This window comes from Morone saxatilis, unplaced genomic scaffold, assembly GCF_004916995.1.
Source record: "Morone saxatilis isolate NCDOM2014 unplaced genomic scaffold, NCSU_SB_2.0 Contig6, whole genome shotgun sequence".
Taxonomy (NCBI): domain Eukaryota; kingdom Metazoa; phylum Chordata; class Actinopteri; family Moronidae; genus Morone; species Morone saxatilis.
In genome coordinates, this window is record NW_023340206.1 from 13,319,030 (window position 1) to 13,344,484 (window position 25,455).

At 40.4% G+C, this 25,455-nt stretch overlaps 1 protein-coding gene across 1 annotated transcript; it reads left to right on the top strand.

The window, feature by feature from the left end:
• Window positions 1-23,250, top strand: ptprnb (protein tyrosine phosphatase receptor type Nb). The gene is given in 24 exon segments (XM_035677734.1): window positions 1-205; window positions 6,236-6,286; window positions 9,041-9,151; window positions 9,233-9,338; window positions 9,409-9,571; window positions 10,159-10,663; window positions 11,114-11,257; window positions 11,550-11,584; window positions 11,709-11,878; window positions 13,425-13,504; window positions 13,579-13,643; window positions 15,444-15,487; window positions 15,489-15,580; window positions 15,583-15,653; window positions 16,229-16,546; window positions 16,994-17,141; window positions 17,280-17,353; window positions 17,602-17,679; window positions 18,089-18,213; window positions 18,331-18,498; window positions 19,882-19,935; window positions 20,401-20,465; window positions 21,021-21,094; window positions 21,512-23,250. Coding segments are annotated over 24 exon segments (2,892 nt in total). The 5' UTR covers window positions 1-126; the 3' UTR covers window positions 21,584-23,250.
• The last annotated feature ends 2,205 nt before the right edge of the window (window positions 23,251-25,455 follow it).

The window sequence follows — 25,455 nt, forward strand, 5'->3', positions numbered from 1 at the left end:
AGCAGCAGCAGCAGCAGCAGCCTCTCCTCAGACATGGAGAGCTGGTAGAAACGCAGCAGCAGCGGCCGCTCTCCCCTCCTCTTCCTCCTCCTCCTCCTCGTCGCTCCGGTGGATGCTGGATGTACCATGAGGTCTCCGCAGCTGTGGGCAGCTCTGTGCCTCCTCCTCACCGCCTCCTGCCGGCTCTGCGCGGCCGCCCGACACGGTAAGAGCCGCTGACGGATGCACTTCCACCCTCTTCATCAACTCGCTGCGTTCATCACGACTTGTTCCCCGATGACAAGCCCCGGCTGCCGTGTTCATATAGTACCTGTTGTACTTAGAGTGACCTTACAGCACTTTATGTTACTGCTCCACCTCCTTCATAACATTGAGTAAGGGTGTTGTAGAATATGCTCCAGGATTTGCGGAAAATGTAGATCTGAAGTTGCTCTGTGCTCCTAAACTCGAGTGTTGATGCTTAAAATAAAGCAGGATGGATCAGCTTTCATATTCCTATAACAATCCTTTAGTAGCTGTTTATTTCGGTGTAACATCCCACTAGAATCAGTTTGCTTTCAGAGCAGTCTAACCTGCCAGAATTCATTTTATATTGGCTGTATTTGCTGCTCCTCTGCCTCTCATCTGTTTACACTGGCGCTAAATTGCGTCACTGACTCAAGAGCGCTGACCGAGGGTCAGCTCGGATGTGTCTGGCTGCCCGAATGAATCATTTTGATGTTCAGTCTGCAAGGACAACAACAAACACAAGCAAGAACAGCAGTAGAGAGAGAGATGTTGTGATTGAATCTGAGCCTGTATATAAATATAAATATATATGATCATGTAATAAAAAGTCTGTGTGCTGCAGCTGTGAGGAAATATTTACCGAATGGTGGTTCTGGTGTTATTAAATTAGGTGTGAGGATATTATGGTGGTTACAGAGGAAGTAAATGCACCATGAAGATCAATACTGCTGAGACAAACTCACAATAGTAATACTGTGCTCCTGCAGGAACATTTATAGGAAATAAGTCAGTGTAGTTTGTGACCAAACTCATGATGACTATAGCAACCAGAAATAGAAACAAATAATTCACCTGCAATAAGTCACTGTTATAGAGGCCAATAAAAACAATGACCAAGCATCAGGGACAAGAAAACACTGAATTTGTCGATTAAGTGTGTTTGATTGTTAAAAAATATAAAAGAAATAGGCACAGATTATATATTTACATAGCAAATACTTGTGTTCTGTTATATGAATACTCTAAATCTCATATTTAACTTTTAATACTAGAGGGATTATGAGTTCATGGGTACAACAGAGACAATACATCCCCATAAGGAAGATTATTGAGATATTATAGGATATTATAATAACACCATTAAGTCAGTGAGTGCTTTATAAGGTCGGTGTGAGATCTTAATATCCTGGGAGGAATATGTTATTAGACTGCAGTTCAGCGGAGTCGTACATCCACAGTTTTAGTTGATGTGTTTTACAAGATAAAATACTGATTTGGGTGGAAGAGATCCTGCAGTTGATGTTTACTGTGTGTGAATGAAGCGTGTTTGGGCTACACATACCAAAAAAACGAATGCAAGTGTCTGTTCAACTGCTTGTTTGCAGTATTCCCTCCAGCTAATTACATGATACATAATATAGCCCATAACAGAGCTAAAAACAATCAATAATATCCTCACACTGACGGATATACTCTCTCAGAAACTGTAAGATCTCAGGCAGTTAGATAGCAAGAAAAAAGGTCATAAAAACTCTCATAAATCTAAAGTCTCTTTAACTATAGATCCATACAGAAATAGAACAGCAACACTCTCATACTCCCAGTTATGACTCATAAGTGACCTCTCAGCTCCGCCTGCTCACAGTGACAACAATGGCTTCCTGTCTCTGTCTCAGCATTAAACGCCGTACGAGGTTTCAGAACCACGGACAGCGACCAGCTGGAGTGTTTCAGCACCACGGACAGCGACCGGCAGAGAATATTAAATCCTCCTGATCTCGTTACGCTGCAGCGGTTTCATCGTTAATATCTGTAGAAAAAGGGAATTAAAGAAAACAGTATTCATTGGAATTCCTAAAGGAGTTCATCAATAACATCCCATAATGGGGTTTTAACAGGAACTCAAAGTGTGGAGTTTAAAGGCAGCTTTACTGTATGTTCAGAGGACTGTTTTCTGAGAGAACTGAAGTTTCCTTGAACTCATAATAATAGCTCACTGTATGGAACATTAAAGACCATTAACAGGGTTACTTTATTGCATAGTTTAACATTACCTATCATTCTTACAATATGTATGTATTGTTTTGATGAAGAAATAAAGTTAGTTAAAGTTAAAGTTTAAGACCGAAAAACAAAGTAGTGCCCGTTTAATATTCTTCATCCTGTTGGCTTCTCATAAAAGAATTAACTTTTTACAGACCTTTTTTAAAATGTGATAGCAACAGGAATCAATATACATTTTCCCTGATGTTGTTTTATGTGTGAAAATATGAGAAAATAGAAATTCTATACCATAACAGTATTTCAGTACACTGTAAAAGTGTTAAGGTGACATATTTTATGGATACTTCATATTATATTCAATGCATAACAATACCAGTAGAGAACAACTGTACAATGAACCCAAACAGTGAACTCAGTAACTGCAGGAAGTTTGTGTAAACGAGCAATTCGGATGAATTTTGAGCAGATTATTTCTATTTAGTTATTTGTTTTCCGGACATTTTTGTCACTCCTTATACAAATCTCAGTGTGTATTATATATACAGTATATTAGTTGTTTTAACAATCATACAGCAACAATTCACAGTTGGTGCTCTAGTGAGTATTTGTGGCAGTAGGACGGTGTATAAATACATTCCAGTGTGTGTAATGGTAATGAAGGCTCATTGATGTGTGAGTGGATCTGTGTGGCACAGAGGAAGAAGATGTATAACGATTCTTTTAAGTGGATCAGTTCATTGTTGCTTTTGGTGTTTTTATTTCAAAAGGAAAATACAGACTCACAGACTCATCCTTTCAAAAGCTGCAATCAGTATGAGTCAGTCTGAAGTTTATAGTTTAAAGGTCAACCGAGCCGAGGAGGGTTGTAACCTCGCTGCCTCCACTGCCACTCAGCGACACCACGCAGGCTTTATTCTGCTCCGTACCGGCTGACTCATTCCACCTTAAATATCCTTTGTCAGCCTGCAGACCGGGAGGACGAGCTCACACTCACACAGCAGCAGCCACAAATGCCAGCAGCACCATTATGAAAATGACAGCGGATTCAATCTGGCAGCCAGTTAATGGACGATAACAGTGAGACACTGAGGTACTGATGATGATGATGATGGAGGCTGGGGTTCAATTTCTGAGCTGGTGATGAGTCAGCCGGATTTCCTTAATATAACCTGTTCTACGTAAAACACATATTGGATCATAGTGGACTGTTTAAACACAGGATATCAGTTGTCGCGTACACAGCTACAGAAATATTCATCGTCCCTGGTTTTGTGTTAGTGTTAACAGACTGTTGTTCTCATGCCTAAAGGCCACCTGAATGTGTCAGGTTTGGTAAAGAAAGGCAACTGTAAGGTTCGGGGATTCAAAAGAAACCTATATATATCAAACAAAGTTACAAAGAACTTCACATAAAAGCAAAGAACACATAATAACACAGCAATACAATAGAACAATTTAAAATTTAAAACAGAATAAAAGCTAGAATCAGATAAAGTCAGGGAAGGTAGATTTCGAAAGAAGACAAAAGTTCACTCTTGTGCTATCTTAGAGAAAAGACGATGTATATAGAATCTGTATACTATTAGCCGACTGTAGCAGATAGTAACAATGGTTCAGAAAGTATTCCTGCTAATTAAAATAAATGTGTCATAGGTTAGACCTCACAAAATATTAATACTTAAATTATTAATTACTCATCTACTTCAACCTTTTACTAATTAAAACCACTTCCAAATGTGGTAGCCATTGAAGGGAGGCTGGAATGTGGGTTTGTATTTGATGGTTGTTGCAGCCTTGAGAGAGAGCTGATGCTGCAGCAGAGGATGACAGATGTCTGTGTGTGTGATTAGAGCAAAACAAACCTGAAGTCTTCCTTTAGTAATGGTGTAAGCAATCGTAATTAAGCTGTTATTCGGTTGGCTGCCAATCCAGCTCAGACTGAACCACACCTTCCCAGGAAACAAAATGGAGCCGGTGCTGTGTAGAGGAAACCCTGATGGAGGGCACAGAGGCAGGTGGTGGCGACTCTCTTTCTTATTAGTTTTAGCTGGAGAAAGAAGTTTTTGAGTAAAACAGAGAGAGAAAAGATGGAGGAGGAGTTTCCCCTGAGAAACATAAAGACTGCTGGCTGGAACCACCTGAACTGAGTCATTTTTTCATGATTTTATTGGTGAAATTGAATCAAACAGGAGAGCTTAATGCCGGTTTCTATGACTCCCTGAGTTAAAAACTGCCACTAAATCAACTTCACTGCAAAACTCTCCCACTTACTGGGAAAACTACCAAAAATCTGCCAGTGCAGGAATAATATGTTAACCTGTCTGCACTGCAAATCAGCTTGTTTTTACAGTAGTTACAGTTGAGCGAGCTAGATTAATTAGCTAGTGTTTGGTTAACGTTGGCTAACATTATATGTGACTATATAGGCCTATTTATTCGGATTTCTGTGCCTTTTGTCAAGATACAAATGCTAATTTCTAAACAATTCTCCAGACAAGTTGATTTTTGTGGGAAACATGTTGATTTATTCTTACTAAAGAGGCAGATTTCTCACTCATATAAAGATATTTATATGATAATATAATATATATATAATATAATATGACTCATGGAGAGAAATGCATTGCTGTAGATTAAACTACTCAACAGTATATAAAGTAGTTCAAATTAAACATACACATTAATATATAATAGTAAAACACTGAGGGACCATTTGGACCAGGATTTAAATACTAACTGGTCGGGATAAACATTGCTTACAGTCATTAAATTGCTCAATTACACTGCATCTTCCTCTAATGAATCGTAATGTGTATTAGAAGAGGTGATCGAGTGTGGTATGACTGATGACAGTGATGGACTGTCTGCAGGAAGATGAGCTCTTGTAGAAACAAGGAGAGATGAGAGGCGAGGATAGAGATGGAGAGATAACACAGGAGGAAGGAAGGGAGGAGGGGATGTGTGGGCGGAGGAGAAAGGAAGGAGCAGAGATTAGTCATCATGTGGAGTTTGGACAGAGAGGGCGACGGACAGACGGACAGATGGAGAATCTCTCTGTTCTATGTTTAGCAGCGCCTCAGCTTTCTCGTTTAATGGAGATTCCCTCTCTGATAGCCGCTCCACAGGCACTGTGTTTGTGTCGTCATGTAGTCGATAGTCTGACTGACTTTTTAGATCTAAGGTAGAAGAAAAAACACAGATTGAGTTGGCCTGTGGTAGAGAGAAAACACCATCACCACAAACTGAGATTTATCTGAAGGATATTCTGGTTTATTCATATCAAAAGTCTTCTTCTAATCAAGTTATTTTTGTCTGTAATTGAGGCTTTTTTTCTTAAAACAGGTGAAATTCAGTTTACATTGTGACATTATTTTGCTCAAAAGTGGGCTTTTACATCTGTTGACCTTTCCTAAATCCTGCCCCTTTTTTTGCTCTGTACTCCAATAATAGTTATTGTATAAATCCTTAATGAAAACCCAATGCAAACAAGCATAAATAAACAGAACAGAGCGAGCGTCTTCACATCTGCTGCTGTTTACTACCTCACAACAGATTAGGTCCCGGGGAAAGGTCATCTATCTCACACACACACACACACACATTCATATATTCCCATCACTTAGCAACAAAAGATTGATGTCCAGTGTACTGCTCTGGTTGGGGTTTCCCCAGCTCATTTCTGTTTATCTTTGCTTCATATAATAAACTTAATGTCAGTTTAAAGACTGATGTTAGTTTTATAAGGTTGATATTTTCTCCTAATATATTAATGTGACAAAGTGGGATTAAAAAGCAGGGAAATAACTCATTAACATTACCAGAAAATCATTAATTTCATATACATCAATACATTTAGATGTAAAATTCAGGCTCAAAACGTGCAAAAGTTTGAGTTAAAGGAGGCTGGTTTATAGGACCACTGTTTTCTTGTTTTGGTAAGATTCTTTTTAAATGAATGTGCATTTATTCTTCTGTATTTGTTGTTGTTTTTGTGTTTCTGCAGGTTGTTTGTTTGAAAAGAAGCTCTGTCCGAGAGATCAGCTGTGCAGCGATGGTGAGTGTTGGAGTTTTACATTTACAGTTTTACCTGTTATACCTGCTTTTATTCTGCAGCCAAAATGGCTGCTGTATGAATGATGCAGCATGCTATGTGCTAGGCTCGTAAAACAATGACAATTGTCACTGTGACTGTGATTTGGGTGAACTGACCCTTTAAACCTACATTTATAAATCTTATAATCTATAACATATTCTCTTTTAACACATTCATAAAAGTTAAAACATCTCAGATATCCTCCTCTGGCTGGCAGACATGGAAGCTTGTGTTTACAGTACCCTGAACTCAACATGATGAGAATAGTAAATTGACCAATAATGAGCAACCCCAGCAGGCTCCAGTGTTAGCAGCACGCTTCAGGAAGTTGTGACGTGTCAGGAGCTGGTCAACCATCACGGCTCAGCCTGCCTGTCACAGGGCTATCCATAATCCACTTCCTGCGTACTTCCTGTCTGTGCAAACATGGTTAGGATGTCATTACAAGAGCGTGAATGTGCGCAAGCGTGCACCTGTGTCTCAGTCTTCAGAGGCAGCTGCATTATTGATGGCGGTATGTTTCTGTGTCCGCCTTGAGGATGTTTTGTTCCCTGTGTTCAGAGACGGGAACATCGAGGGAACATGATCATAACAAGGTCTCGCAATGTGTGTCAGATAATGCTTTGAGGAAATGTGTGTGCTGAAATGCAAGAGTGAGTGAGAGAGTAACAGCAATTTAAACACAATGCATTTAATGGACTGAAACATAATCTGTGTTAAACCTCTGGAAAATTTGACTAAAATTAATCCACTTCCAATTGCAATAAAACAGTACAACTCATTTTATGTCCTTAAACGTCTGTAATCTTGAATGTTTCATTAAACTATATTAAATTCCAGACTGCATTAAAAAAAAAACCCATTTTGTGCATTTAAACATCTGGAATCTGGAATATTTGCTGAAAAATAGACATATAGTATCCTGACTGCACAAACAAACTACCCATTTTGTGTTCCCAAACATCTGTAATCTTCATCCAACCTCTGGAGTGTTCAATTAAACTTCCACACTGCACAAATAAACAACACTTTTTGCAGCCTGAAACATCCGTATTCTGACTGAAACACTTTAATATTGAGCAACATGACTACATTCCACACTGCATTAACAAAACATCGGTAATCTGGAATATTTGCTGAAAAATAGATCCTGCATAACAAAAACAACCCATTTTGTGTCCTCAAACATCTAATCTGTGTTATACCTTCAGAATATAAACAGTTAGTAATCTGTAATGTGTGGTGAACCGAGAGCATTATTAGTAAAATAAATACATTCCAGACTGCATTGACCAAACAACCAATTCTGTTTCTTTAAACATCTGTAATCTGTAATCTTTTTTACCCACAGAAAATGAAATTCAGGAGACGTAACTACTCCTGAAACAAGTCTCTATACTACTGTGGGTTCCCTCAGCACACAATCCAACACTACCACTCCGTTGTACAACACAACTTTTATTAATTAACACAGGCAACATACAACAACTTCAAACAATGCAATAGCTGGAGTGGTGTGTGTGTGTGTGTGTGTGTGACCGTGACATGTGTGTGTGTGTGTGTGTGTGACCGTGACGTGTGTGTGTGATTGCGCTGAAATGTGAGTGTGTGAAAAACGATTGAGTTTGTCTATGAGATTCATCACACCGGCAGAAAGATGAAAACATGAGAGAAAGATGATAGAAAAAGGAAAGAGAAAAAGAGCGAGAGTGCAAAGTAAACAAGGTGGCCCTCCGTCAGCCGCTCTCTGCCAATCGTAGCCCGTCCTGGCCGTCTCTATGACAACAGTGACATCACTTGCCTGACGACCGTGTGTCTCCCTCGTGTGTGTGTGTGTGTGTGTGTGGACCGGGGTGAGTCATCACCTCTGTCTCCCTCCATCTCTCATCAAACACACACACACACACACACACACACTGTGCTTCGTTTCTCTATGCGTTTATGTACATATTTGTCAGTGTGTACTGTATATATTGTTTGTGTACATGTACGTTGTAGGTGTGTGTATACATACATACATACATGCATACATAGAGCCGTGGTTCCCAACCTTTTTCTTTAAGGGACCACTTTTCTATCCTCTAAGTGACATAATTACATAATTTATAGATATTTAATATTATATTCAACAATAACAGTAGAGAACAACTGATGACTGTACTAAACAACCTGAACACAGTACCAGCAGGAAGTTTGTATAAAACAACCAATTTGAATGAATGTTGAACACATTATTTTCCAAGTCAGGGGTTTCAGTTTAGTCAATGATAGAAAAGGGGTCCTTTAAGGAAAAAGGTTGACTGAAGTAGAATATGTCTCTGGTGCATATATATGTGAATTATTAATTTGTTTGCTTGTGTTCATGCGTGGGTCTTCCCTACGTCATATTTGTGCACCAGTTACTACTTTTGAACCCGTTTGAGGACAGCCAGTTTGTTTTCACCTGGTTGATGCTAAGCTGCTTTGGGGTTTTACTTGGGTTAGAGGATCAGTTTGCTCAAATTAAAAATAAATCTTACTCACCTACCCTAACCCCTGTCCAATACATTTAGGTTTAAAATGAAGCAATGAGGCCCGAGGAGGTAAAAGTGTTTAATATTAGAAAACGTCTGTGATGTGACTGACAGTTTGTAGAGTCTCAATCAGCAGAGGTAGGAGGTAGTGGATGCTGTGGCGTGCTTCAGTGTTGCACTGTGTTGGTCTGTTCCTGTGCAGATGGTCTGTTTGGACAGTGCCAGCCTCCTCACCAGGAGCCCGTCCAGTACCAGGTGTCCGTACAAGTCCTGCACAAACTGCAGGAAGTCCTCAAAGACCTGATGGTGCAAGGTAAGTCTCTTTTTCTGTGACAACTTCTTGCTCACCACAAGTAAGAGTGAAAGTCATTTCTGTGGCCCTGTGGCTGCGCAGGTCTGACCTGGAGGGACGACGTCACCCAGGCAATCATCAGCCGAGAGCTGAGTCGAGTTCCCACAGTCGGCTCCTCCTCCAAACTTGACGAGCAGTCGCCCAAACAGTAAGAAAATATACTGCACAAAACAACACAAACGGAGAAGAAACTTTTGAATCAAATATTTACTCCCCAGGTTGTCCAGACTGTCGGGCCCCAGTCAGCGGAGGGTTCAGGGGCCCGAGGATCCAGCCGACCCCGAGATGATGCAGCAGTATGTGGACTACATGATCCTCGACCCCTCCCGATCCTCCGTCCATATGCAGACGCCCCTGCTGGACCCGTACACCTACCACCAGGTGGGAAAAGAATACAGACACACATGGACTGTTTATTTAAAACAATACTGTGTACTGTAAGAAGATCTCAGCAGATGGTTGAGTGCTATTGGGTCCAACATGTTTGAAATAATATACTGATTAACTAGGTCACACAATAATACATGGTCAATTCTCTAAACTCTCTAAAGTCTGCCGGCCTGTTGGAAGTTCACATCTCTGACACCGCTGATAAAATCTGAAATATTCAGAAATATTATACAGTATTTGATTGCAAGTACAGTGGTTCCCCAGTTTCCAAGAGTCACCGGATCAATATGAGGTGTTACCAGATATTTACCAAGATAGAAAATAAAAAAATTACATATCTACTGCACAAATGATCCATATGATTATGTTTTCAGACTTCTCTCTTATTGTTTTCTGTTGGATATAATGTACACACTGTTGGAGGAGACCACACCAGAGCTCAAAGTGGAGGGAGTATTAGATTCACTCCAGTGGGACCATCATGTTGCTTTGTGTAGCTTTGAGGTTGTGTTGTGGAGTTATTCTGCCACCTAGTGGCCATAAAACCACATTTGTTTGTTGTATGTGTGTTGTTGCAGCAGCAGTACGGCTACCAGGAGGAGGAGGAACGCTCCCTCAACTCTCTGGACGATAATCCAGCCTTCCCGCTCCTCGCCGCCCCCTCTCGCTCCAGAACCCGAGGAAACCCTCTGGATAGAGACCGGCAGCTCCTCCAGGACCTTGTGTCCTTTTACCTCACCTCCCCTTCTTCTTCCTCCTCTTCTTCATCCTCTTCTTCCTCCACTGTGCAGTCCCTCTCCCGCAACAGAGGGGCGGTAGCAGCAGCAGCAGCAGCAGCAGGATTTCCCTCTTCACTGTCCTCCTCCTCATCATCTTCCTCCTCCTCCTTGCCCTCCTCCTTCTTCCAGGAGCTGGATTTCCCACTGGACTATGGCAAGGACTACGTTTCCCAGATGGCCCAGCTCCGCAAGCAGCAGCAGCAGGAGCAGCAGGAGCAGGAGCAGCAGGAGCAGCAGCAGGAGCAGCAGGAGCAGGCAAAGAAGAAGGCGCAGGAGGAGTACGACGCTCTCTCCGGACTGGACGGTGAGAGAGGAAATAACAAGAAAGAGAAAGAAAATAAGTTTTATGCTCTAAATTCATTTTGTTGCAGATTTTTACCTGACAACAAACTATTTTATTCGATCTAAATAATTGAATTAATTTCAGCTGTTGATCAAAAGGGAAGAAATAATAAAGAGACGGAATGAGAGATAACTGAGAAATAAGTAATGAAAGACATCAGGGAAGAAAGAAGAAGAGTGAAATCATAAGATACTTATGATATGTATTTTTATTTTCTTCTGCTTTCTTTTACATACAGGGGACTATTGTACTTTCACTACATTTGTTTGATAACTTCAGTCACTTTGTAGATTCAGATTAATAATACAGAAGGAGTTGGATCAAATAGGAAGTCTCACAAAATGGAAAGTTAAGCTCCAGTAAAACCAATAGGATCAGGATTCCTGAGCTCTTCCACCTGTGTTTTCTCAGAGCGCTCTCTGCAGCGGTTGGCTCTGCTGCTCGAGCACTACGGCCTCGACCTGAAGGATCTGTCCCCCGAGCAGAAAGACAATCTGCCGGCCGCCCTGAAGCAGCTGCAGCTGGACAGCTCCTACGGCCACAAACAAACCAAAGGTCAGTCGGCTTCTTCGTGTAAGGCGAGACACCACAGGCAGGAACGCCGTTTGAGATTTGGGGCACACAGATTTGGCTTCCGTAACATGACTAGTGAAAAGAAAGAACGTACACATTAGTGTTTATGTTACTACACTTTGTCTATTTGCATCTGTAGATTAGATAAGGCATCATTTGCAAATTTAAACATAAAATGTCAGAAAACTAAATGTAAATAATCAATCATAAGATATAATAATAATATAATAATTTTGTCTTGCATTATTATATTACGTTTTTGTTTACATTTTAGATAACTATGGAAACAACGCTGCCACAGGAAAGAAGGTGAGCGAGTTCCCACAAGCATTACACATTATATAGTATTTTTTGCAGTGTATAAATGTAGAACTTTGTTTTTGTTGTGGTTTTTAATACATTTGATGTACTTTGTGTATCTTCTTTTCGTCAGCTCACAGAGGGTTCGATGGCATACAAGATCGCTGCCCCCGAGGCTCCGGCCTCCACCGTCAGACCAGAAGGACTCCAGAAAGGTTCGAGTGCAGCAGCCAACCAGGACGGACCGAAGACTGAACCAGGATCCAAGACTGACGAGTACGGATACGTGGTCACCAATCAGAGGTCAGTACGCTCGTTTCCTCTTCATGGTTCCACCAATCAGGACGACTTCCTGTGTGTACAAGTGTGAGTGTTTATGTGTGTGTGTATGAATGTATGTTTATGTGTCCGTATGTGTGTGTGTATGAAATGTGCTTGTGTGTGTGTGTGTTTATGTGTGTGTGTTTATGTGTGTGTGTGTGTGTGTGTTTATGTGTGTAAATGTGTGTAAATGTATGTTTTTGTGTTCGTATGTGTCTGTGTATGAATGTGTTTATGTGTGTGTATGTGTGTGTATGAAATGTGCTTGTGTGTGTGTGTGCTTGTGTTGGTGTTTGTGTGCTGTTTACGTGTGTGTTAAGATGTGTTGTATGTGTGTGTTATGTTGTGTAAATGTGTGCGTATGAAATGTGTTGTGTGTGTGTGTGTGTGCTTGTGTGTGTGTGTTTTGTGTGTGTTTACGTGTGTAAATGGTGTGTGTGATGTTGTGTGTTTATGTGTGTATATGTGTGCGTATGAAATGTGCTTGTGTGTTGCTGGTGTGTGTGTGTGTGTGTGTGTTGTGTGTGTTACGTGTGTGTAAATGTGGTGTATGTGTGTTTTTTATGTGTGTATATGTGTGCGTTATGAAATGTGCTTGTGTGTGTGCTGGTGTGTGTGTGTGTGTGTGTTTGTGTGTGTTTACGTGTGTGTAAATGTGTGTGTATGAAATGTGCTTATGTGTGTGTGTATGAATGTGTGCGTTTTGTCGCCGCAGCCCCCTCAGTCTGAACGACGGGGTGCGACTGTTGGAGCGCCTGTCAGAGAGGATCGGCCTCTCCACCGGCTCCTTCATCAACATCAGGTAGGACCGAGGACTGCGGTGCTCATGAACCCTCACAGATCTGTAGAGTCCTGCAGCCCGATGCCTCTCCGCCCTCCTGATCCGCACTCATTTACCGGATCACTGACTTTTATTTCAGGGGATTAACTTAAACCTTTGGCCCAGAGCTGTTTGTGGAACCTGAACGAGACGTAAAAGCTGGTGTGTGTTGATTGTCTGCATGTGGAAGTGATTCACTGCTTTTATTCTGCTTCGCTTCATCTTCTCACCTGACAGTGACCCCTGACCTTTGCCCCCAAAGTGGAAACTGAAGCAAAAATCTCTTAGTTGTCAAGTTTTTTATGTCTGTAATTCTTTATTCAAGTTCTCAAAACATCACACTTAAAAAGTAGACAAATAATTTACTCACAAATATAAAAGATCATCTAAAAATACAATTGATTTTGTGATAGAAACACTAAAATGTTAATTACAATTTAATTGCAGAAAACAAAAAGACTTTATACATTTTATAAAGTAGAAATGAGAATAAAACATCATATTTGTTCACATTTATTTCAATTCTTTGTCCATAACGTTGGATACATGTTTTGGAAACACTGAATATAAGAAACAGACCAATCAGATATTTTCCCTCTCTATAAATAAGTATTCAGATACTTTTCTTAAGTATAATGAGTAAAAAGTAATATTCCCTCTGTAGAGGTCGAGTAACTGTGCCTACATTGTGTGTTTTGTCATCTGCAGTGTGGTCGGACCTGCCATCACCTTCAGGATCAGAACCAACTCCAAGAACCTGACAGCTGCAGATGTGGCAGATAAAGCCGGTAAAAACAGCTGGATGATACTGCTACCCACAGTGCCACATGCGTCATTACGCTCTAACCTTTTATTTCTGCAGTTGCAGAGAAGAACTTCCTGGACTCTGAGACGGGCCTGAAGGTGCTGCAGGGTGGCGTTGGAGAGGTGAGTGCTGAGTTTGATACCTGAGGATTGTGGGAAGGAGAAATCAGAGACGAAGAACGGCAGCAGGAGTGTGAACGCTGGAGAAGCAGTGAGATCAGATTACTGCTGTTGTTACAATGACAGCACAGCAATCCATAAAAAAACATCATAATTTATAAATTGAGTTATATTTGGTATTATTAATCTGACTCTGCAAAACTGTCAAATAAATGTGAAGTAGTGAGTAAAAGTACAAAGTAACAAAGTACGCTTTTATTTTGAAAGTCAGTCCAGGAAGTCCAGTTTATTTAAATTCAGTGTAAATTGACACTCTTGATATTTCGGCACCGGTGAGTGCAGCAGGACGTCAGGAGAGTTGCTCTGTATTTGGTGAGTGAAAACAACTACTTAGCTGTTATCATTATTATAGTTTATTAAATGAGCTGCTGGGTCACTTGTATCCATGAAAAAAAAGATAAAAATATATTATAAAGATTACTTGACAGTCAGTTTATAGTGAACTTATTAAGTTCTTTATATCACTTATGTTATATGTATAATGTTCCTATAATATTCCTACAGTATAAGAATGAACACAAAATAGAATAACAGTGACAATTCTCTTTATATTACTTGAGGTATTTGTATAATATTCCTAAAAGGATCATTATATGTGTATGTGACATTTTCTTGCTGAATGTCATATTTTATCCATAAATCTACATTTTCAGTGTGTTTAAAGGTATGCACAACCTTATAAAATATACCATAGGATGTCTGCAGTAATTAACTCCTGCAGATATTTTTAAGGAGTGTTTCAGCTGTTTTATGACTTTTTCTTAAAGGATTTCTTCTTTTATTGTGAGCAGTGATAAATGAACTGTCTTGGCGGCGGCTTGGAGCACCATAAATTAAAGAAAGAAGAAGAAAACTTGACAATGTAGTCACACGTTATAGTCCACATGTAATCTGGTCATCCATTTTCTTTTTTACCCTTCAGTTTCACAAACTGAACCCCATCGGGCCCTTTTATAAAAGCAGGTGAAGACTTTCTACACCCCCAGCTTTAATGTCTCTCAGATAAGCACACACACACACACACACACACACACACTGGGAGAGAGCGCCTCACATTCCTGAGGCCCGAGGAAAGGAAGGAGGAGGTCTGAAAGGTCAACAGAGACAATTCATCCAGGGAGAGAAGGAGAGGAGAGAATGGAGGGAGGAAGAGGAAGAAAAGGATGCGAAGAGAAAGTTGGGGGTGACAAGCAGAAGAGGGGAACAAAGATGAAAGGATGAGAGAAAAGGAAGAGAGCGTGGAGAGGCTGAATGTATGTGTAAAATCTCCGTCCCTTCAGGATCCCGCTGGCTTTTTTTTGGATTGTTGCGGCTTCAAGTGTCCGATTCCACAGCAGCTTTTCTCTGAAAATTGTAACGCATGTTGCAAAGTTTTTAGTTTGCCGTTGACGTACTGCGAGTTGAGCTGCTCTCATTGGCTGCGCAGTTTCGACTCGTCGGTAACAGGAAACAATGCCCTAAAGCATACCCTGCTTATTATGGTCTATTTTAGCTGCTAAATGGACCATCATTTACTAATGATCATCATGCTGTGATGTGTATGCTAAATCACAAAGCCAACACTTAAATATTAATTATATACTTGTCTTAATTTATTTAAATAGACTTTAGATTTGAACAGATTGAAATGTCTGCCAAGCCGGCCCCTGTTTGGTTGTGCACCTGGCAGGTTCCTGGCTGAGATGGATGCCTCCTCCCTCCTCACCTACTTTTGTCTCTCAATCCTTTTACCCTCTCCCTCAGAGGAATGATGGGATGCTTTCACTGGTGACCCGAGTCCAGCCGGCTCCGCTGGTATATCGCCACGCTGGTCGCCATGGCGTGCATGCGGTGGCATTCCTGGTGTCCCCGACCATGGACCATCGCCTGTCTGCGTCCACGCCACACGGACGGCATTCGAAGAAACTGGGTCTGGGACCAGAGGGAGGCAGCTTCAGCCACCAGGAGTACCAGGTGAGCGAGTAAAAGCACATTTAAATAGGACAAAGCAACAAACAAACAATAACCAATTATGATTGAAGTTTTCACACATAAACAATGCAATCAAACATTTATTTAGTTAAATTAACTTGTTTTACAGTGTATCACATGAAACTAGATGATGTAACGCATCCATTGGTACCAACCATGTCGGAAAGGGTTGTGATGGAAAAACTGGCATGGCCATTTTCAAAGGGATGCCTTGACCTCTGACCTCAAGATATCTGAATGTATGCTGATCCCCTGCAGTTTTTGAATATTTCTGCATACTGAGGTCCATAAACAGTGTTGGAAATGCATAAATTGGGAGTGACTGAAAAGCTCAGACACATACTTCATGCCACCCCTGTGTAAGTCAGTTCCCCCCCTCGTGCCCCCTCATTCAAAAAAGTGTGGACCTTAAAGAACATTAAAAACGCAATAATTAAGATAATAGTAAGAAAATCTCATTCAAATATTTATAAAACATATAAAATCTCATTAGCTGAGAAACCCAGAGGTTAAATAACTGTGATAAAGCAGTGTAACACGCATAACTGGCTCACCAGGACCTGTGTCGCCAGCACATGGCCTCCAAAGGTGCCTTCGGACGCCTGGAAGCTGCAGCCCTCGGCGCCGTGGGAGGAGCAAGCGGAGGAGGAGGAGGTGCGGGAGGAGGAGGAGGAGGAGCAGGTGCCGGCGTCGGGGGAGTTGGAGGAGGAGCGGGAGCAGCAGGAGGTGGTGGCACCGACTCGAGGGTGAGCAGCGTGTCGTCCCAGTTCAGCGACGGAGCCCAGCCCAGCCCGAGCTCCCACAGCAGCACGCCATCATGGTGTGAGGAGCCGGCACAGGCTAACATGGACATCTCCACCGGTCACATGATCCTGGTCAGTACCTAGTGTTTGTCCTGTGATCAGTCAAGGGAGGAAGTATGGTCATAGGATGAAGAAGAAAAGAGGGTTGAGTAGAAAATAATAATTCTGCAACACAAGATTATATTTATGCAGCATTTGTTCTCATTTTAGTCTTTGTGTTGTGATGTATGAGATAGAAAAGAGAGTTTTACTCTTTGTAGACATTGAGGATTGTCTAAAAAGTTCCTACAAATATAAAGAAAACTTATCTCTGATTAACATTCACAGGAAATAATCTGTTCAAAATTCATCCAAATCTCTGTTTTACACACACTTCCTGCAGTTATTGTGTTTGGGTTCATTGTGCAGGTTATCAGCGGCTCTCTGCTGTTATTGTTATACAATATGAAATATCCACAAAGTATTTGCAGTTTACTCAATCACATAAAAACAAGCAGTTGTCTTCCCAACGTCCCTCAGGCCTACATGGAGGACCACCTAAGGAACAAGGACCGTCTGATGAAGGAGTGGGAGGCTCTGTGCACCTACCAGGCCGAGCCCAGCGCCGTGTCTGTGGCTCAGAGCGACGCCAACGGCAAGAAGAACCGCTGCCCCGACTCTGTGCCCTGTGAGTCCCAGCGGTTTCACACCTTAAGGCTGTCTCGCAGATAACAAGTGTGTCAGGTCTAAAATGATGCAGCGAGAATGTTAATGAATATGAGGAACGGGGAAACAGACGGGGTTAAATGTCACTGTTGTTCCTCAGATGACCACTCGAGGGTGAAGCTGAAGGCGGAGGTCAACCCTTCACGCTCCGACTACATCAACGCCAGCACCATAGTAAGTCTGTTGTGGTCGCCATGGTAACCACGCTATGCCTCTGAGAGAGATCTTGAGTCTGACTCACAAACCAGATGGTTGGAGGACAATTATCTGATGCTTATGCTGGACTAATGATTAAACATTTTGGGCTCCATTAGTCAGTTTTCTGAAAGAATGCAGCTTCTTCAGAGACTTGCTTGGCCCCCCCTTGAGGTAACCTTTGACCTTCGCCCCAGTGTAACATTTCCCTCCCCGCCTACCTTCAGATTGAGCACGACCCCCGGATGCCGGCCTACATCGCCACCCAGGGCCCCCTGTCGCACACCATCTCCGACTTCTGGCAGGTCTGTTTCACGTCTGATGTAGATGTATTGATTATATGTATTGTTTTATTGGTTTCACTGTTAAACCTGATTACTTAGTTCAACTCAAACAATTTAAGCATGAAAGAGATTTGATTTGAGTAGAAGTAACACAAGTATTTATTGTTAGTTAATTGTACTAATTCTTAAATGTACATACAGTATTAAACCTGTTACTGCTGTACTATTATACATGAAATCATTCGATTATTATTACTCATACATTAATATATGATACATTATCTGCAACTAACAATTTTCATTATGGATTCATCTCCTGAGTATTTTCTCCATTAATCCATTGATTGTTTCCTTTGTCCAAAGTGACACCTTCTCAGTGCTTGTTTGTTAATCACTCCTGTTTGTTGTTGTTGTTGTTGTTGTTGTGCAGATGGTGTGGGAGAATGGCTGCACTGTGATCGTGATGATGACTGCTCTGGTGGAAGATGGAGAGAAACAGTGTGACCGTTACTGGCCTGATGAGGGCTCATACCCGTCTCACACAATCTCAGTGAGGTGAGAGAGAGGAGAGAGAGAGACAGAGAGAGAACAGACCAGAGAAGAGGAGAGAGGGGGACCATGCCGATCTGTTTCAGTCCCTCCAGGCAGCTAGTATTTCTTCCCTCCGTCCAGGTCGAACTTGGTGTCAGAGCACATCTGGTGTAACGACTTCCTGGTGCGAAGCTTCTACCTGAAGAACGTGCAGACTCAGGAGACCAGGACGCTCACTCAGTTCCACTTCCTCAGCTGGCCGGCTCAGGGCATCCCCACCTCTACGCGCCCCCTGCTGGACTTTCGCAGGTACTGCTGCTACCTTTATACACACCAAAGAAACACAACCAGAGGATGTAAGAAAACGATTTAATCCAGTGGAAATGCTTTCCATGATTTCATTCTAAGAGTTATGTTTAGCCACATATAACAAATAAACAACAGAAACTTAAATGAGAAACTTAAAATGGGTTTGCTGTATTTTTTCAAGCCAGTTGATTTAAAAAAGTCCAAATATGATTTAAAATTCACAAATCTGGGATTAAAACAGGAACACCACTTACTGTCTTTGGTCAGATGGTATTTCTCCACAAACACAAAAATGCACAAACTAACGAAACAGAAGTGAAATTATGCTGCATTACCGAGGTGATTATGCATTCTGATACCGTTAAATGAACATCGACATAAATAGACTGCATCAGGTGTCTGCATCAACGTTTACAGAAAACTGCTCCTGAAACTGAAACCCAGCTCTATGGTAACACACTGAAGAAACAATATTGTTACCCTCCCTCCTTCTGTCTTTCCACCATTATTCTCCTCCTGCCCCCTCGCCCCTCCTGTCCCTCCTCTCTTCCCGTCCTCCCACCCTGTGCGATGGAGGTCAGCGGGGCCCTTGGTTTAATTTTGAACATATCTGTCTGTGTCATTCTTGTGGTTTGCAGCTAGTAGTCTGGGTCCAGTTGCATAGTCACAAACATGCATCCATGGACTTGGACTGTGTTGCAGCAGGATCCATCGCTGAAACCCCCCTTCCGTTTACCCCACCCCTTATCCTATCGTATCTACTATTATCTATCTTATCTATCATCTTATCGTATCTATCTTATCTATCTATCTATCTGCTTGTCTGGCTTGAACAAAAAACTTTTTTGTGTTTCGAGACTCAGACAATAACAATAATTGAAAATTCTAGGAACAAGTTGTTTCCTGTAACATTTTTAAATGTTAGTTTGTGGACAGAAATACATTTTTTTGTCACTGCACAGTGGCAGCAGAAGTCAGTGTTGCCTACATCTATCGCTTAATGCTTGTGTATTATTTTTTACTTTCGGTCTACACAACAGTTATTAGATAAATGAACAAGCATCAGTTCTATGTGTGAATGTAGATGCTGGGTGAATTATATTATGTCATTGTCTTTTAACTTAGTCTGGAGTTATGTGTCTCTTTTCATGTATGATTAAATACGATAGGAATATTTTTTCACCTCATCCCTTTCTAAACTTTTGACAGGTTATGTTTGTCAATCCTCCTATAACTATAAAATATGGAATTGCTGGAATGCTTATTTATATACCCGATGAAGGTCGTGTAAACAGAAACGTCACATACCAGCATTCATTCAGACAGAAGTATGTTTTCATATTATCTTCAGCTTGTCATGTTTTGCATTTGTTTTCTCCTCAGGAAGGTGAACAAGTGCTACAGAGGACGATCCTGCCCCATCATCGTGCACTGCAGGTAAACCTCCAACGTCCTCATTCTTCAATAATCAACAACTACTACTACAAAAAGTTTCATTTAGACTAAAAAAATCAAGTTGTGCAGTTACATACACACAGACAGTACACATACATGCACTGCATTGTAGTACCACATAAATCCACTTGACAGCACAAAACAATACAGCATCAAAAATTTGATCAGTAGTAAGCACAGACTCTAGTTCTGTAGAGTGTAAGATTTGAAATAAAATAATAATAAAATATGAGATTTTTATTCAGGTATGCTTACAGCGATGTGTTATTTGCCACAACAATCTGAGAAAAACTGTAAAGTAATGAGGCCTGTTGTTGTGTAATGCTGTTTTTGTGTTTAGTTTGCATTGTGAAACACTTTTTTTAAAGTACTGCACAGTTTATTATAAAGTTAATCTCCAATAAATTGCTTTTATCTAATAACGTTTGTTTTGTGTCGTTTCCATAGTGACGGTACAGGTCGGACTGGGACTTACATCCTGATTGACATGGTTCTCAATCGCATGGCTAAAGGTGAGGTTTATATGTGTTATTAAGTTCATTTCCTGCCTGTAAGGTGTAATGTCACCCAGATAAAGTGTTTCTTTTATTCAACGTGGCAACAGAATTATTGATGAGGGATGTCCCAGGTTGATCTGCAGTATCGGGATTTCTCGGGCCAGTTCTGTAGTTTTTTGATGGATCGGTTTAAAGTCCAAATCATTTCTGATCTTTTGTTTTACCAGCTGTCAAAAAACTCCTCAAATGCTCTGAGGAAAAACTGTTTCCACACACTGCTGTAAGATAAATAGTGGATCAGACTCTTAGTACAGGTTATTGGTATCCTGCATCAACAACAACAGAAAATGTTTCATCACAGATAAACCTGTCGTCAAGGTTTACCTTTGTTTTCTCTACAATATTTGCATTTGATGTACTTTTTATTATTTTTATTATATTAAGTCATAAAATAAATATAATATAAAACCATCTGAACTGACTGGTCCCTCCAGAGTTTTTGGCTTTGTGCGTTCACCCAGCCGTCCACGTTTCTGGCGCACTGAATGTGTGTTACCTGTCTTCCTGCAGGTGTGAAAGAGATCGACATCGCTGCTACGCTGGAGCACGTCCGGGACCAGAGACCTGGGATGGTTCGCACCAAGGTCAGTCAGTGTGACACTGAACTTAATAAAACATGTAAAATAACAGCGACTGCTGTGACCTGCACCATAACCAGTAAGTTATTACTTAACTTTGGGAGACTTGGTACAAACTTTTTTGTTTGTTAAATAATAGCACCTGTGACATCCATAAGCCATGTTTATGGATGTCACAGTCATGCCATGTACTTGTCAACAGAAGACAAGAAACCTCTGACTGAAAGCTTTGGTGATAGTCTGAGAAATAACTCTGCAGGACGATCAGGAGGTGGTAAACAAGTCGTAATAGTTTGATTTAACGTATTTAAACGCCTTAATTGGAACACAGCGTTGACTTTTTTTGGTGAAATGTTTCATGAGCAGCGTTTCAGAGTCTTTCCTCTGGGTATCAGATGTAATCGTCTTCCTTCTTGTTCCCAGGACCAGTTTGAGTTCGCCCTGACTGCCGTCGCTGAGGAGGTCAACGCCATCCTCAAAGCTCTGCCCCAGTGAAACCAGTACGACCCAGACCAGCCTCCTGTCTGACGCACTGACGCTGCTCCCTGACCCCCTGACTCTCGCACGCATTCTCCTATGTTACTTTGCTTTTTTTGTCTGTGATGATGACGATGAAGGAAGACGTTATGCTTCTCTATCTGCCTGTCGGGTGATCCCTTCAAATATAATGGTGATGTCAAAAAAAACAAAAAAGAACACATTACTATCAGACGACTTTAAGGTCGGGAAGGATTAACACTTTTTTAGGATTTGTGGCACGTTTATGATGTGTTCAGGGACACTCAGAGGGAAAAAGTTGAAATGAAAATTAAATCAGGAAGATAAAAAAAAGAAGCTGTTTTAATAAAAGCATATAATATAAGAAGGTAAAAAAAAGTTGTTTGTTAATTTAACAAACTTCAAAGCTGTCAGGAACCCAAAACACAAAAAATGAAAGACACCTAGGCGCCTATATATATATATATATATTTGTTTTGTGATAATCACTCAAAATGTTGCCATGGAGCACTTCAAGGATGTAAAGAATATTATTTTACTATTTATATGAATTATAAAATACAGAAGAAAGGTTTAAGAAATAAAACCAAAATACAGTTAATTTATAGGTAAAGTAATTTTATTAAGTCTGTATAGGCTTGAAAATAATAATAATAATAAATATTAATAATTCACAGATTTAAAGAAATGTTATGGTCTACGGACGTAAATGAGATGCTTTGTGAAAGCTGATCGTCAGCACTTTCAGTTTGTCTCTACAGGGCATATAAATAAAGTTACTATGAATAAAACAGTGTATTCACTGATGAACCGGCAGACTCCAGAGGGTTTATAAAATGTTTCTGTCATGCCTCATAAATTAAAAACACAAACACTTAATTCACCTGACTACTTTCCCATCCTGAATGTATTTTCTGAACCATCTGACTGCATGTGAACAAGTTTTAAACATCAGATTTTACTTGTGGAGATCCATCTGAAGTTCTGGGAGCTATGCTCCGATTAACCCTTCCTAAGTCCCGCCCCTTTTTGCTTTGAGCTCCAATAACAGTCAACTTCAACATAGATTAGCCTAGCACATAGCATATCTGAGTACAGGAAAGGAGGAGGTTGACCGAGGTGTTCTCAGTTCCTATTGGAGCCAAAAAGGGGCGGGACTTACGGAGGTTCGATTTAGGCCAGATTGAAGCAGAAATGTAATTTTTCCTCTTATATGTGTTTGACATTGTGTCGCTGTTGGGTCGTCATGTTGGTTTTGGTCTCTACGAGGAAGCTAAATTATTAAAAAATATATATTTGAAAGCAAAAAAGGCTTAAAAAAATATAATTCTAAAATGTCAAGTGATAAGAAATATAACATTCGAAAGATACTGGTTATGTGCCCGATGTTTTACAAGGCGGTTGGGAAATGATTGTTCACACATCCTGCTCGCTCTGTAGCTTCCCTTCCTCTCCACTAACACCTTCAGAAAAGACAAATGTACAGCGTCCGTCTCTTTGTGTGCCATTCAGATTGTTTGAAGTCACTGGATATATTGTTGTATACCTCACGCAAGTCAAAAAATGAATAAAAAAAATACAAAAAAACAAAACAAGAAATGCTGTTCTATGAAAATAAGAAAAGCTATTTTGTATCTGTGAGACCTTAAATAAATCTTTTCGTGTTTAAGTGCTGCAATCAGTCGTGTGACTTCTATGACTTTCTGCACTTTAAAATCCTTACAGTTTAGTATACATATAGTATAAGACTGGGAGGGTGGGTTTTAATCCGACTGTACTCGTGGAGTTTAACTGTATCAGTAACAGTCTGGAAGTAGAGAAGCTATTATGAGGCAGAATCAGGTACTGAAGTACCAACCTTGTAGCCCCAAACCCTGACGTCTAACCCCGAGTCTATCCAACTAAGGTTGAGGGATTGAATCCAGTGTGTTTTAATCTGTTTGCTCCTTTAAAGATATAAAGAAAAGTAACAACAAACATAAAATAGAAGGATAAGCAGAATGAGTGGAAGTTTTGAGGATGTGGGTTTGAGCCCTGTTCAACTGTGAATTTTAAAGCGAGAGGTTCAAAGAAAGAAGTGAAAAAGCTGTTAGAAAGACACATAAAGAGTGTGAGAAGAAATGGTGCAGTAGGTTAGAAGAGGGTCCCAGAGACGAGCGGTTGAGTGTTTTATTCCCTTATAAGACCAAGTGGGTTTTGTAGTCCAGCAACCAAAGTGAAAACATAAAAGTGCCTGGAGAAAAGGTTCTAGTGTGGAGCTATGTGGTGCAGTGGGTTAGAAGACTCAGGAGAAGTTCTGAAGTTGTGTGTTCGATTCCCTTTAGAGATCGAGTGGGTTTTGTGGTCCAGCAGCCAACGTGAAACATAAAAGCGCCCAGAGAAGAGCTCAAGTGTGCAAGGAGCTCAGTGGCGCAGTGGGTTTGGTTGATGCCAATGGGACAAAGAGCCTGGGTCGTGGCCCACTTTACTAAAACCAGATATAGTTGTACTGATATTTACATCAACAGTAAGACTGTATATGTACTATAGGACAACATTAATAACTTCTTATTATTCATTTCATTTTGTGGTAAATTCAGATTCATTTCTTTTTATTCTAAAGTTTGTTTGTGTAGAACATGTTGTATGTAATTGTTAGCAGTATGTTTATACATCCAAAATAAATGAACTGCAACAGTATCCAACACTTAACACGAGTTAATATCAAAGAAGTTCAATAACTGATTGTTGATATTGATTTTGGAAAATGTTATACTGTATAACTCTTGACAAGAAGGCAAGTGGAGTCAGTTATTTCATATTTTATTTATTTAATTCATTCATTCATTGATTTATTATCCACGCGCTCATGAATATGAAAACTAAATATACTGGACTTACCGTAGTTCACAAACACTTTTATAGGATTTATAGATTTATATAACACTACATATAGAATAGAAATGAATGTGTAAGTATATACATATAGTAAAAGTAGTAATATATATATATATCATACAGTTAGTGGGAATGATCATTTTACATTTGATTATCTTTTGATTTATTTTGAATTATTTTCATGTTGACTGTAAAACTGTATATGTATATTTAAAAAAAGGATTTATTCTATTCTGAATTAACCTGAGTAAGTAAAGGAGCTGAAAGCTCTAATGAAGCATTTGATTGTATATATATACAATGTTTAACTTCTAATAAAGTCTTTAAAAATCAAAGAAGGATTTAAAGATGACATCTGTCCAATTATTGGAATAATAATAATAATGATCAATAATACTCAGTGGGCCCTCTAGTGGGAGCAGATGTTATTGGATCCAATCGAGGTCAATGACACACAGCTGGCTCGGTTTCAGTGTTCCTGCCGGTACTGCTCCAGCAGAGCAACGTTACACTGTTTGATCAGTTAGTGACACAATGACGGTGACTAATCGATCATCGATCTCTGATATTGTCCCAAACATTGGATATATGATTGAAGTAGCAGCAGCTTCTTTCTCACTCTGTTAGTGTTTGTTGTTCAGAGGCTTTCACTGAACGCTCCTCAACAGGTGGCGTTGATTTCCTCTGACAACAACAGCAGGAAAACAACAACAACAACAACAACAACGACTGTTTAAAAGGTAATGTTCATTCTCATGATGTTTGTTTGTTTGTTTATAGTCAACAACTGGAGGTGTTCGCTAGATAACGTCGTTAACTACAGACGCGGCGACCCTGTGTTTGTTTGTTTGTTTGTTTGTTTGTGTGGCTGTTCCGCCTCTGACTGACCTTAGAACTCTCAGGAAACTCCAGATCCTTCTTTTCTTTTCTTTTCTTTCCTCTCCTTCTTCCTCTCGTCCTCCAAACGTCTTGATGAAACAGGTTCAAGTATC